Source organism: Hydractinia symbiolongicarpus, chromosome 5 (genome assembly GCF_029227915.1).
Source record: "Hydractinia symbiolongicarpus strain clone_291-10 chromosome 5, HSymV2.1, whole genome shotgun sequence".
NCBI lineage: Eukaryota > Metazoa > Cnidaria > Hydrozoa > Anthoathecata > Hydractiniidae > Hydractinia > Hydractinia symbiolongicarpus.
Window position 1 is genome coordinate 26,095,276 of NC_079879.1, and position 15,136 is coordinate 26,110,411.

The following is a 15,136-nucleotide window of genomic DNA, read 5'->3' on the forward strand; positions in this document are numbered from 1 at the left end:
CATAGGACAAAATAGACAAAATCATTAATCTCAGCAGACTGAAATTATCTCGTGTTCGTACATAACTAACAGTTGCACTAAATTCGTTGTTCTTCTTTAGCGATATATGCTTTGCTAACTTAGCCCTTTACTAACTAAGTTTTGCTATATCTAAAAGAGGACCACGTCTATGAAATTACTTTTTCGACAGAGATTTAAACAAGTTAACATCATTATGTGTTTTTAAGCAGGGTGTGAAAAATTTTATTGCAAAATTTGAAAACAAAGTTACTTTCTTTTAAACAACAACAAGGCATAATAACTTTCTACTTTAACGAAACTTATGGTGGGGCTTGGTGATAAGGCAAAATTGCTTTCTGCAAGCTCCAGTCAGTCTTTTAATTTTTTTTCGTATGGTTTAAGATCTTTTTTTACTAGCTGATGTATGTATATATTTTCTATTAACAATTTTCAGTTTGTATGATTCTATCATTACATGCTCTTTTCTTAGACTTTTTGTTCGTGTCATACGCTTTTTCCATAGAAATCTTGGCATAGCAACAAGCTTGTGGGTTGAATACTTTTACATCGAAATACGCTCTCTGTCCACAGCATCAAAAATCTCTGGCTGCAATGTCAACACGGGCCTTGTCTTGTTGATTGTTGGATGTAATTCGCTCACCAGTCAACAGTTCGGGATCTGGCTCTGTTTCAACGTCTTTGCACACTTTAGACAATAGCTGAGCTGTAATATCCCTTAGTTCGTTGTGTCGTCTTTTGCAATGAATCCTCCAGTATGACAACTTATGCTGTGCATGCTGCACAAAAAATGGTGAACCGCATGCACATCGTGCTGGTACTCTAGTAAGTGGTAGGCTGTATTGCAAGCTAATAGCATCCCAGAACGATCGTTTATCTAATGTAAAACCGCACTTTATATATATAAAGCGCCGGGGATGACAGTCAGGGCCAAAACAACTTCTGTTACTTTAAATCTTTGCAAATGCTTTGCTCCGTGGACTCGTGTGCAGGAGGTAGAAATTATAGGTGTCGGTCTGGGAAAGAATAGGGAAAGTAATTTGGCTGCCACAAAAATTTATCGCTTCGATTTTGTCAAACATGTAAAAGAAATACAATTATACCTGCTTTGATGAATGGGGAATCCATGTTGACAAGTAATTCCACCCCTTGCGTTCAAGACATATAATAATTCCAGGTGGCTATTTCTGGAGACTGCGAGTGCAATTACAGTGCCAGAGAGTGGGACTCTGCGTATTTGCGACCAAAATCCAAGTTAAGATCAAAGATTTTGCGACAGATTTGAACTGGCATTTGACCTGCCTCATACATACAATGTATCATTCCATGCTGCCCTGTCACATGTCATGATGTAACTCCACCATGTTCTATGTTCCTTTTAGATAGACTCATAACATATACATGTTCTGTGTTTTCGGTATTATTTAGTTGTACTAAGCAGTTTAGTGTTTTATCAATGATATGCCACGCACAACGTGGCGGGAATTGGGGTGAAGTAATTATTTTTAAAACTGTGTAGCATCAACTTTTAAAATTTCAATGTTATCGAAGTCTAAAGTTTATTATTATGAATCTAGAACCCCCGTAATCCTATCCTTATTAATAGGATCCATTTGCCATGTGGGCTTCTTTGGAGTATGCATGTGTGCGGCTTCGTATAGCTATGTCGAACGTAGCTGTAAATAGCAACATGTCTACTGGGTGAAAAATAAACACGCAAAGTTTTTTAGATGTACTTTAGAAGTCTGTTACCACTTATACCACTTATGAATATAAATAACGACCTCTTTCACACAACAATTACGAATAAGCATATTCGTAATTTGCATACGTACCCGAAGTTAAAAAATATCAAAACAGTTAAAAACATTCTTAGAAATATGTGAATTTGGTTCAAAAAGGAATGGAGAAAATGAACTCAAGATCATACGGGTTTGCCAACATACATTGTCTAGAAAGTACATGAGGAAACGAATGCAATGTGCAAAACAATAAAAGATATAATAGTCGACAGTCAAGATATTTTGCAGAGTTTGAAGTTCCAACTTTTGGTACACGTTCTTATATAAATATTGGGGTGGATATATTCATATCTTAACAGTTTTTTGCCTCAAATGTTATTATTTGTGTTCTTTAGAAAACTATGGCCAAATTTAAGGATGAAGGTGAATGTTTTTAGGATTAGAAGAAATATATAAAGTTGAAATTGCCTTATTGTAAAACCATACAAAGGAAAATAATATCTATGAAAGAATTTAGGTTGAATTCGTTCCTAATGTGTAGCAAAAATTTAGCGACAATTTTTTTATGAACTTTGTTGGTGCCATCTTTTGACCGCACTTGCTTTTGTGGCAGGCAAGCAAGTTATAACAATCCTATGCATATCTCTGGCGGTAACATAATTGTTACTGTCGGAGGGGAGGAAGGGCTAGCTGTTAGGATAGGAGCTTCAGGGGCGTTAAAATTTCTAGTTCCCTAATTACTTATTATTCATCGCACCACAAAATTTTCTCTGAAAAGAGGCTTAACAAAATATAAAAACATTATATTAAATAGGTCGCTCTAAAACAGATGAATTTTTATATAAAATGGCAAAAAAGTATATAAGATCAATTTTTGTTGTGTAATTAAAACAGCTAGAATGCGCAAATTCGATGTATTTTTTTTAACATATTTACACCATGTGATTAAAAATCTAAAAAGCAAACTTATTTTTTTATTTCTTGTATAACCCTTTTGTAAGGACTGCCATCGTAGTTTTTTTAGGTACTGCACCTTAATTTTCCAATCGTTGCAGACGTTTTCCAGATAATCTTTTTATCTGGAATAAAAAATAATTTGTTTTTAAGTAAATTTAGCTACAAACTAAATTAAATTAATTGACTGTTGGTCCGAATCGGCCAATCATAATTCTTTTTTAAACAAACTAACTTTCCGCAGGAAAATTTAAAGATAAGCTCGTTTTCTTTGAATGCGGCACCTGTTTTTGCATCTTGCATGATTTTAATAGCTGAAAAGAAGATGTATGTTCTCTTCTTTTGTGACAAAAGTTATGCGTCACCGGGCATTTTAGGCAGGGCTTTCCGGGAGTAAAAAGAAAACTTGTGCGCATATTCTTGTTTCAAGTAAACACTGTATCGCTTGGGCGTACGACCTCACAGCGGGAGCAACGTGCTTTGCGATCTAGGTCGACTTTCGCTTTAATAGAGACGTTATGAAACAAAAACAAAGGTTCACTGTAGCAGCGTTTGCAACAATGTCTCATGAAAGTATGTCATATAAAAAACGCGCCAAACACCGATTACGAAAGCGCATTTAGATGAAAGTCAGAGCAAACATGGCTGTCTGCAAAAACTGCGAAACTGGCAGAGACACTGACTGCTAAAAGTTTTCAGAGCACACAAAATTTATTACGAGCATTTTAGTTTTGTAAAATTTGTTAAGGTTTTTCATCAGCAGTATATAACGGATAAACCTTTAATAATAAGACCCAAAAGGAATTAAAAAAATTATCCCCGTGACATACAGGTGAAAGGCTACCAATGTTTGTCTTTGGAAAATCAAAGAACCGAGGTGTTTGAAAGGTGTTAAAAGTAAACCTTGTCGTTACCGAGTCTAGCCAAAAAGTTGGATGTCATCCACATTCAACTTTTCGGAACTTCTATTCAACTTTTCGGAACTTCTATTCAACTTTTCGGAACTTCTATTCAACTTTTCGGAACTTCTATTCAGTAGTTCCTTAAGTTTCTATTCCGGAAAAATCTTGAACTTCTATTCAAAGAAAATCTCAAACTTCTATTCAAAAAGCGTCCCGAACTTCTATTCAAAAAAATTTATAAACTTCTCGTTACCCTGATATTAGCATTTTCGATTTTGTTTTGTTTTCACCACGAGGAAGCCAGTTAAGAACACTATGGAGAATGTGGTTAGAGATATCGTTAAGGAGGAGTTGAAAATGCATGTTACAACCAGCACAACTTCAACCAGCACAACTTCAACCTCTGTTGCAACAACAAAATCAGCTAGGACGGATGGGAGACTGAGTAGTTTGATTCATATCAATCAGAGTTTTTGATGTTTTTAGAAATGAGTTAAGATAACACAGTCAACTTTCAAATTAACGGATGCTTTAATTAATAGTAGTACCATGATCATTATTATTCGCTGTTAGAAAGTTGACTGTCGCAGTTGACTTTTTTTTCTTAGATTTCTTTGTATTTTATAATAAATCTATTATTTAAACCATCTGAACTCTCATGGGATTTCAGAACAAACACAAACGCAGTGTATTTTATTTGTCTTCATAGTAACAATCCTAGTTTAAACATTAGTTTTTACAAAAATGTATTCAATAGTATTGTTCAATTTTACCAAGTAGATAAGTGTACAATTGCAGGCCTTGTGATGCGTCTTCAGGGGGGGATAATCCGTCTTGTTGCATGAAATGTTCAGCGAATTCTTTAAAATCGGTTGATACATCATTCAAGCTACCATCTGCAACACTGGGATAAAACTGATCGATCTCTTCAGGTTCTGTAGGGATTAAACAGTTATTTACTCCATATAAATGTGGCAACTCGTACAATACATCTGGACGTCCCCTAGGACCGTTATTTCAGCTTTTCGAAATTATATGTATATTCCAACCGTTCCTAACATTATTGATATCTTTCCTCAACAACTCCATACAACAAAATCGGATGCATTCAATTAATGCGGGATCAGAGTTTGTGAACATCTCAAGGTCAACCAGATCTTGAAAAAAAAAAGTTCCCACCAACCAACTGTATCGCGTTGTAGAGTAAACCAAAATGTTTCAATTCTTTGGTTCTCGGTAGATGAGATGATGATGAAGGACTCGGTTCCAACCTCCGCATTATTCAAGGCTCGGAGATAAATATGTATCGCCTCAATCAACGAGTGTTTAGTACCATTATCGGCCTTTATAAATCTTGGTATACCTTTAATTTTTCTCACTGCATCAAGATAAAATTCCGGTAATTTGTTAGAAGGCCCAACCTCAAGCCATATAGGTTTTCGCGAAAAACCGTCTATAGCCCCATGAATAGAAAAGCCAAAAGGCTTCAATTTATCATGGCCATCGATATGCCATGGGTGATTTGGGCCTTGAAATACATATTTTCGACGATGTAATCTTCGTTTTTTGCGAAGCTCTACCCCTTCGGCATCTAGGTTCTTAATAATTTTTCTTACATCTTGGTATCGACATATTATTGACTTGGACACCAAGGATGCTCCCATTCCACGATAACCGATGTTGGAATCACTACCATGAATCTCCTTCAGGATTGCCTCCTCAATTTGATTCTCATCGGAACGTACTCCTTGAAGAGCCCTTCGTCGTTATCCACTGCTCCTTAAGCGTCCTTTTAATGCTGATAAACTGATATTCACACCGTGCTTACTGTGCAACATTTCTCTTATTTCAGGATAAGACAGGTTTACGTCGCAAATAAGCAATGATGTCCGTAAATTTTGAAGCGAAAAAAGTCAAGCGGAAGTTCCTCTTAACTAGAAAAAATGTGAGCACCAGTTTATATAAAAAAGTTGAACAGGAGTTCAGCAAAAAAATCTAAATAAAAGCTTCTAAAAAGTTTGAACAGAAGTTCCAAAAACAGTTGAATAAAAGTTTGGAAAAACAATGAATGAATAGAAGTTCCGAAAAGTGGAATTGAAGTTTCAGTGCCATCGTAATATAAAAAAAATCTTGCGTTTATTTTAAATAATATTTTCTTTTTTTGTATTAATATTTTTGACCTAAAAAATCAGCACTTTGTTTTGGATAATTTCGCATTTCTAATAAAATAACACTTTTGGCTTGCCATACTAAACCCTAAAAAAATTAAAATGGCGGTCGTTTGAGTGAGGTCCGTGCTGGGGTATGTTTATTGTTTTAACGGATTTTTGCCAAAATTCGGTTTTTGAAGTAGATTATTGAGTTTTTAATTCCAGCACTAGATTAACAAGTTACCTCCCAACATACTTATGCATTCAAAAGTAACCTACGCGACCTACGTAACCAGCACGTTCTATTTGTATTTGGGACGATGAAATTCCTAGCTACAAGATAGATAGATAGATAGATAGATAGATAGATAGATGTGCATATTTTACATGGCTAGCCTCACAAATATCGAGGGATATACCCTGTCTATTATTTCCAGGAGGGGCCATGGCTTAGATGGAGAGTCCTAGAGTATTTAATGCTCATTTTGAGCTACGCAGACCCAATTAGTAGGGCCCACGCTCTACTAGACAACTCCCGGCAACATCCAACGGCCCACACAGTGTGCCATCTCCCCAATTTCCCTCACATGGCTTGGGTTAACCCGGGGCTATGGTAACATTCACTCGCCCATGTTGAATCGCCGTCAAGAGGAATCGAACCCCGGTCTCCCGCACAGAGTACGAAAGCTATAACCACTAATCTACGGCGCCACAATTTTTTTACAAAAAAGTAATCATAAACCATCTCGCATGTCAATTTGTCAATTACACATCACTGCAACAATATATTTTTACTTTATTAACGGGGTCATTTCACAAAGCCTAAAAATTGATTTGCAGCTGTTCTGGTGTAAGCCCACTGTCGAAAAGATGTTTGGTTAGCATCATTTCTAATTTCTAAATTTCTAAAATTTTTCCCGAGAAACTAATTATTTTTTCACTTTTTTCTTTTTGTTTGACTTTATTTTATATTTGTTATTCTTTGAATTCCAGGTTTTAAACAATGAATTTAAATCAAGAAAATAAGATTGGTAAGCAAGCATGTGAGGATAATGCAAAAGATACCATACCATTTAGCAGAAACAATGATGAACCTGCATCTAAAACTAAACATAGGTTGACAAATGCAGGTATAAATATTCATGTATCAAGCTCATTTGATGGAAAAGACACAAATTTAATAAACATGGACAAAAATAATGATATAGTTCATTCCAATGAAAACATGACATGCGAAATTATAGAAAGTGAACAAATGAATAAAAACTTTAAGAACCAAGTTCTGGACATCTGCAGTGATAGAGTAGAAGCAGCAACAGAGTGCAAAATAGATGAAACATCTAATTTGAAGACACCACAAAAATATTTTGGAGAATATTTTACTGCTCGAACTTATGAAGAATTTCAAACTCTTTTGGAGAATTATTTTGAAAGAACTGGAACTCGTTTTACTGTGTGTAAAAGATCTAAATATTTTGGTCGCAGTAGTAAGTACAATTGTACCTTTGCATGTTATTGTTTAGTAACTGATTCTACTGAAAATTATAATTTCATTATGTAGGTACAGAGTGTGATTTTTCAAATCACAAGGTAACCTGGCACGAGAAAGAAAATCCACTGAATCCTATTGTTAGTTTTGATATGCCGTACAATGGTATACCACGCATCAATGTTGGGGATTTCTACTTGCAGTGTCAATTTGGAAGTGATTTTGGTGCTTCAAAGAAGCTGAAGAGAGAGAAACAAGAGAAGTTGGTATAATCCTTTATAACCTTTTAATTTTAAATGCATAATGGATATTTTAAGATCTTTACCTTTTTGATAACTGAGCTATATGTTTTAAGAATAGCTCTGCTACGTTGCCTTAATGGTTATATTAATTATTAATACTTTGACAGAACCTTATTTTATAGGATAAAAAAAGCAAAAAACGAAAAACATTGTATGTTTCAACCGTACGTAGAACAGTACACTATAAATAAAAAAACAAAGGCACAACTGAAAAAACTCTTGTGTAATTATTTAGCAAGCAAAACGCCTAAACAAAACAAAAAAGTGTCCTAGTTTTACGTAAATATAATATGTATTCTAGGTGGCTGAAAAATGAGACTGTAAACCGCGTATTGCACAACCTAAAAATGTGCGAGATTGTCTACAAGTAAGCTTGTTGGATAACGCAGCCAAATAAAAGTATATTGATATAAATCTTCATATCAAAATTATAAAAAAACTAATTAAAGAAGAATTTGAAATTCTGACTCTTAAGTATAGGTCTGGAAAAATGTTGCCTTTTTTTTAAACAGCGAAATTAAACTTTCCATGCCTAACGGGGCATCACTGTTGTAGCCGTCTCCATTAACTTATACGATAATGACACATAGATACATTTTAATTGTTTATGATTTTAAGAGAGATCAAATTGGAGAAGGAAAGGACATTAAGAGACGCTCGTTAAAAATTCCAACTAAGAAGTGTGGCTGTCCTGCCAAAATGTCAGTAAAACAAGTGGGGACTTTTCCTGAATATAAGGTACGTTATTGATAATAGCTTTCAAGAGGTATCTTCACTATGGGTAACATACAAGTTTTTCCACTGTTCTACAAGTTCTATATGTGGAGGTATAAGTTTTGCTTTTAACATAAATTATAGGTAACAGGAAATACTTCTCAGAGAAAGCATGCAGCATCTAAAAAACTGAGACTTTATTAAGCAAGAAAATGTTAAAACAGAAATTTTGGAAGAGTACAGGACTGTGTGAACATATATTTTATGGAAATTTACAGGCAGGTTGTTTTTATATTTAGATCCCAATTAATAGTGAGTTTCGTAGAAGAACAGCTGCTGTTAAATTAAGAAAGCAACTGATTCTTGATCCGAGCAGCGTGCACTGTGAGATGTACATACTTGGTAGATTTCCTGATATGTCAGAACACAAAAATCATGGTGTTTTTGAGGCAAGTGCATTAGAGTGACATCTAACTACATAATATGTTCTTTAAGGGTGAAAAGAGTTTGCAAAAGAAAAATTTACTAAAAAAAAATTGTTAAAAAAACTTTGTGGTTTTACAAAATTAGAAGTTTTTGTTGAAAATTATTTACAGTTCTATAAATTTTTTCCTCCAGTTCAGACTTGTTCGTATGATTTTTGCATTTCGCGACTGTCCTTACTGTTACAGAAACAAATTTTTTTGATTTTTCAAACACTGCAAAAGTTTCTTCTGTAAACACTTTCTTGATTTTTGTTCTACAGCTTTAGCCGTTAGAACTGTAAGATGGGCTCTTTTTTTTGTCACCATTTTTACTACCGAGACTAGTGAAGCACAGCAGGATACCAGTCTAGTGTGGCGGTACGGGAATTATTAGTTTTTGAGTGTTATAACAGACTACTCTGTTGTAAGTAAAAAAAAGGTACAAAAACCTATTATTTTTGCAAGTTAGTCATTTGCATTATTATTTTATGTTCAGTTGGTTTCGCTAGTACCAAGCTGCAATGGTCGTTAGTTATCTTTTAAGTGATCTGGAATTTACGGAAGCTAGATTTGTATTTCGTACAACGAGTTTCAGCGGGCTAAATTTTGTTTTAAAAGACAAAATAAATCAAAAATAGTTGTTTTTATTAGGTTTCCTAAAATCAGTGTTTACAAGCTTGAGCTCGTTTTTCTGCTTTCATATTTTTTCTTTCGTCATTTGCTGTGCCAGTTGAAATAATTAATTATTAATAACGTCAGCACTTTTTGGAGAGTTGAAGCCAAATACTCCACCGTAGAGGACTACTAAACCAGTAATCGCTGTGAAACCTCCTGCCAAAACGGCTGGTTTATATATATTTAAAACAAGATAAACAGCAAAAGTCATTTTTGTTGGCTGAGGCAGAGACTCGAGTTATGGCCATTTTTAGATCTATATAGTCACCTGATTATAAGGAACAAACTAAAGACTGGTAAAAACTCATTTGCTTGGCAAACCTTTTTTTCTTGTAGGGTGAAAGTCTCTCTGGACTTGTGCTTGCATTGTTGCACTTCAAATTCCTCCTGTATTTGCAATAAATCAGTGCCGGCTAGTTTATCTCGTAAACTTGACTTAGGAAAACCAAGTATTAAAAGGATATTATAGTGAAGAAAACACACATTGTGTATACTCACAAAATAAAGAAAAAATGTCATTATTTTAAGTTCTTTTAAAAATCACTTATAAAAATTGCATGTGCCAAATGGTTGATTCATAGCAAATTTGCAAAAGTTAACATAAGTATAATACTGCTTGGGACCCAATAAAGAAATCTGTGAAGACTTCAATACAACACATTCTTACTAACATGTTTTAGACTACTTTTAATTTTCTCTTTTTTAAATTTTGTCTTAGGGTCATGAGCATGATAAGGAGATGATAGACAAAGATATCGTGTTAAAAATACAACAGCTTCACATGCAGAATCTTACAATTAGTGCAATCATAAAATCGTGTGAAGACTTCGTTTTAAATCACATATTTTACAAGCAAAAACCGCCTGAAAGGAAACGTAGAAAATATTTCCCCAAATCTAAAGATATACGAAACATTGTCACACGCATGCGCATTTTATGCCATTGCTCAGAAGAACAGGAAAAGAGAATTTCTGATTTTATTGAACAAGCCAAAGGCGAAAATGAGTACTTGAATGCATGTTTTGATGTTAAATACCAAGATAGTCATGAAGTTGACGCAGAGTCATCAGATGACGAGTTCTTTGAACCAGATTCCAATGGAAAAAAAAATAAGAGAAAGAAAAAACCCAAGAAACCTGAAAGTAAAAAACAAACATTTTTATTCTGCTGTCAAACACAAAAACAACAGCGTCTGTTGAAGAGATACGGTGGGATAGTATTTGTTGTTCGTGTGGAAAATAAAAGTCGTGCAGCACCTTTTCACATGTACAATATACTTGTTCAAACCAATGTTGACTATCAAACTGTGTGTTCGATGATTGTGAGTAGAGACAATCAAGATGGCGTAAAGAACGGTATGACTTTGTTGAAAGAATGGAACACATACTGGAGCCCAAAATATTTTGTTGTGGATAGCGTTAAAGAGATATACAATGCTGTTGATGATTTATTTCCAGGTTTGATTTTAATTTTCCTTTCCGAGAAAAATGTAATTACACAGCTTAAAAATATTTCGATTTAAAATTTAATAAAAATATTCATTTTAGAAGCATCGTACTTTTTGAATCCTCAATCTTGCGAAGACAAATGGATGGACTTTTTAAACACACCTTCAAACGAACTAGCTGATCAAGCCGAAGAAGTGATGGCCTTCTTGAGAAATATGGCGTACTCTACCACAGAAGATTCTCTGACAATCGCAGCAGCACTTTTTGAGGGTAGTAGTGCATGGAATAATTCGTCCAAGTTGAGGACATGGTTTCAAACAACGTGGTTGCATATGGCTAAGGTAATGGGAATCTAATGTTTTTATATCAAAACAGTTTTCATTGCAGGCTAGGGTTCACGTGTATCTATTTTTAGAAATGGGTATTTGGTTACCGTCCAGAAGACTTGTTAATTACAAACCATTGGAAGGTGAGTCCAAACGAGTGCGTAAAAAAGTACGAACAAGCATTAGTAGAGGTGACACATACAAAGTATTGGTTGGAAACTGTTATAAAAAGCGTTACAAAGATTTCTGAAGATGATTATAAGGAGTAAGTGTTTCCAGTTTCTACTATATTTATAAGAGTTACTTCAACTGCTATAAGTTTAGATTATCTATGTGACCTATCAATTAAAACAAATTTAATGAGAAAAAGTATTGCATGTCTGTTCCCAAAAAAAGGTTTTTTAACAAAAACTTTAAATTTTTTGTGAGTTTTGTGTTTCAAATTAGGTATTAAAAATAAAAATGCTACGTAAGAAATAACAATAAAAGAATTTAAAATCTTAGATCCTACAAGCTTTTGGTTAAACAATTGTTTTTCTAATTTACTCAAGTATGAAAATTCATCCTAAAAAACTTGTTTTGTGTTGACTGAACCTTGTCTTCAACAACTAATACCTAAAAAAGTTCACCAGATGGCAATGTGTGTACGAAAATCTATCTATGTTTGCTGGTCCTTGTGTATCCAGATGAATGTAGTTTCGTTAAATTTTTGGCACATGACTCGGTGTCAATATTGTCCAGATAATGTTGTATCACTTCAGTTTATACACTTTTTAGGTACGTCAACCGAAATAAAGAGCTTTATTTGACAAGTAAAGAGTTTTATAGAGATAACCCGATATCAAGTTGTTACCAAGGCGTTCCCATGGCAATATTACCTCATGTCTACGATGTCGGTGTAATTTCTCAACAAAATAAATTTGAAATTTCAGATAATCAGTTAGGTCTCTTTACTGTAAAATATGAACCTGAATTTGTTGACATTGCTGATGTTAAGAAACTAGAAACAACCGCTGATCAACCTGGCAAAGAGTCTGGCACGTCTCCAAAAGCGGATGCTACTATAGATGGCAAGATTGAAGAGTTGAGCAAAGATGTTTTACAATCTGGAGAGTTTACTGTTTCATTTGGTGATTTATGGAACTATCCGTTTTGCACATGTTCGTACTGGCAAATGTATAAACTGCCGTGCGTTCATATGTTTGCAGTTTTCTGTAAAGTACCTGATTGGAAATATGATATGTTGGCTCCATTATATCGTTTTGCAAATGTACTTCATTTCGATTATTCTTGTGTAGATACAGAAATTGACAATAAAAGTTCTTCTTCTGACGCTAGTTGCCAAACCACAATTCTAAGTCAGTCGGTCGAGATTCAAAAAGATTTGAATGAGGAGAATCTATTTATCCGTCCTCCATCTGTTGACAAAAACTTTCTTCACCAATGCAACGAATTTTTGCTGCATTTTGATAAGTTAGCAATTCTGTTCAAGGATAAAAAACTGTATAAGACGTTACGTCATGAACTCCAGTCTTTAAAAAACGACCTGTTGTCGAATGCGGTTAGTAAGAAAAATCCATTTGAAGTTTTAACTGTGAAACATGATTTTTCAAATGAAATAAAATATTCTTCTTCGCACGTATCTCCTGAATGTGTTACAAAGGTGAAGAAATCTACATACTCTGCGACGCAAATGAAAGTTGCTGCAAATAAAAAGAATGTTACAGTCGTGAAAGTGGCACAGGGTGATGACGTCAATAGCGTGTTAGACGCACTTGCTCAAGCAAATCCACGCAAAAGTTTTAAGGTATATAGAGAAGACGCCGCTATAGAACTTCTTTCAGAGAATTCAGCCGTAACCAAATTGAAAAGCGAAACACTTACACATCGAATTTCAGAAGTAACTCCAATTCTATCAAAAGTTTCTACTAGATCAGCGGAACGGAATCTAACACGCACTGTCATTGTTGTTAAGGCTGCGGACAAAGCATCCAAGAAGGAGAGCGCAGGATGTTTGTCAAACGTACCAAGGAAATTACAACCAACGGTGTTGAAAAAAACTACAAAAATGTCTACCAAAAGAACGACGAAAGGAATCGTTAACGAAAAGTCTGAGTGTTCATTCGCAACGTGCGCTTCGTCTATAAATAGGAGTCTCACTGAGGATACTACAGTTAAAAACCCAACTATTGCAAAGGATGTCGGTCCATTACTTGGAGTGTGTACAAGTCCTGTTTCTTCATCAATTGTTAGCAATACGAAATCCCACAATTCCCGCACGCTGGCAGTGAAGTTAGATGCTCATTCTTCTATCCCAATAACTTTGGAGAAAAGCAAACCACGTCCTTCAAAAAACTATCCCCGTAGTGTGGTAATTGTAAAATCTAAATCACAATCAGGCCATGTTTCTGATCAACAAGATACAGAGAAACGAAATTTATCACCTAAAAGGAAAAGCGTTTCCGTGACGGATTATTTACCGAATTTTAAGAAAAAATGTCCAGACATATGAGTATATCAAAACTATACTTCAAAATCTTTTGACTTCTCTCATTACAGGATTAAAAAAATAAAATTGCAGTTTATTTTTAATTTTTATTTGAACGTGGTAATAGTTATGTTGTGATGTGTACAATATGTTAATATATTGTTTTTGTTTTTCAAAAATCTGTGAGCCTATGTGCCACGGAAAAGCATTTTGAATATTTTTATGCCTTGTGAATGCAGCGATAAAATTTACGTGTTTATTGCAAAATTTTCTGTATCGTATAAAAAAGGAAAAATACACGCAGTGATCTGATGTAATTTTGCTAAGTATACAAAAAATTGCTTCATACCCCCAGTGCTAAAGTTTTCGATTTTTTGATAAATTTATACGATACATTAGTGATTTGAGAATTAATTTGCGTAAATCGAGGCAAACTATATATTTCGCGTAAATTTATTTTCGCAAATTTTGAAGTGTCTATTTTCGAGTACCTCACCAAGTATGGTAGCATGTTAAAGTCAGTAACGACTGATGTTACGCAAAGCATAGCAAAATCCTTTATTCTTTTCATCTTTCGTGCTTTGGTACTGTATTTTAAGCAAATTGCATGTTTATTTATTTTTGCGAATAAGATATCAGATTTTGCGCTAGATCGTGTGCGTGTATTTTTCAACCTCGTCCCCAAGGGTTTTTGCTAGCGGCTCTGGCATAGGCAACAAAGCCTGGGGACGAGGATGTGTATTTTTTTTTATTTTATTTTGTAGGCAGAAGAATTCAGAAATGGCCTAAAATAGGGCTGACTGTGAGATCAATTTTTTGCGATCAAAATGCTCACTGTGATGATAGATTAGCTGCCGTCAATTTTCCGGATTCGTGAAAATGATGGTGAATTCCATTTCAGATTAACATTCATAATTATCGTTGCTTGTTTTTGAGTTTGTTTATGTTGTAAAAATGTACATTTAGGGATCAGCATGGATTTTTCTGAAAATTTATACAGCTTAGCCCCAACTTTCCAGCTGGAACATAGCAGGCAGAATCATGGAGAACTATTTTCAAACGGCGGTTGTTTCTGAACATAATTTTTGTTTGCCGACCAACTGAACAACCCAATTTTTATTGCTCAAATAAATTACATCAAATCTCTGCCCTTTTGAATGTATCTGCTTGTAGAAATAAATTGTTTAGGTATCTTAGAAGAAAGAATTATTACAGAAATAATTTTTTGCAAAACTTTATATATTCATTTTGAACCTTAATCTTCAAAGTAAGTTTCGCAAATTTACAATTGGGCCTGTTCTTGGCCACGGGCTTACCTGTCCTTTATATATCGCATTTCGTGTTTCCCTTACAGAAAGACAAACAGACAGACTATAAAAGAGACGTTTATTTTAAACAAGAGAAAACATTTTGGAGCAATTTAAGGCTGTTCCCAATTTCACCTCTTTCGACACACTGAATCCT

At 34.5% G+C, this 15,136-nt stretch overlaps 1 protein-coding gene across 2 annotated transcripts; it reads left to right on the forward strand.

Annotated features, from left to right (window-relative positions):
- Nucleotides 1–5,697: 5,697 nt before the first annotated feature.
- On the forward strand, nucleotides 5,698–13,979 carry LOC130645699 (uncharacterized). 2 transcript variants are annotated; one of them, XM_057451773.1, is made up of 9 exons: nucleotides 5,699–5,918; nucleotides 6,760–7,253; nucleotides 7,328–7,521; nucleotides 8,176–8,295; nucleotides 8,571–8,720; nucleotides 10,129–10,867; nucleotides 10,958–11,199; nucleotides 11,274–11,449; nucleotides 11,962–13,979. In XM_057451773.1, exons 2-9 carry the CDS (start codon nucleotides 6,770–6,772, stop codon nucleotides 13,694–13,696), a joined length of 3,840 nt encoding a protein of 1,279 aa, XP_057307756.1. In that variant the 5' UTR covers nucleotides 5,699–5,918; nucleotides 6,760–6,769; the 3' UTR covers nucleotides 13,697–13,979. The 2 variants fall into 2 exon arrangements, with proteins under 2 accessions (XP_057307757.1, XP_057307756.1); XM_057451774.1 differs by having other exon boundaries at nucleotides 5,698–7,253; nucleotides 10,961–11,199.
- The last annotated feature ends 1,157 nt before the right edge of the window (nucleotides 13,980–15,136 follow it).

What these genes read in the sequence shown, in the direction of transcription:
- LOC130645699 (XM_057451773.1), top strand. Translation starts at nt 6,770, where the DNA reads ATGAATTTAAATCAAGAAAATAAGATTGGTAAGCAAGCATGTGAGGAT. An exon ending in AAAATCATGGTGTTTTTGAG is followed by an intron (nt 8,721 to 10,128) that starts GCAAGTGCATTA and finishes ATTTTGTCTTAG; the next exon opens with GGTCATGAGCATGATAAGGA. An exon ending in TCTGAAGATGATTATAAGGA is followed by an intron (nt 11,450 to 11,961) that starts GTAAGTGTTTCC and finishes TACACTTTTTAG; the next exon opens with GTACGTCAACCGAAATAAAG.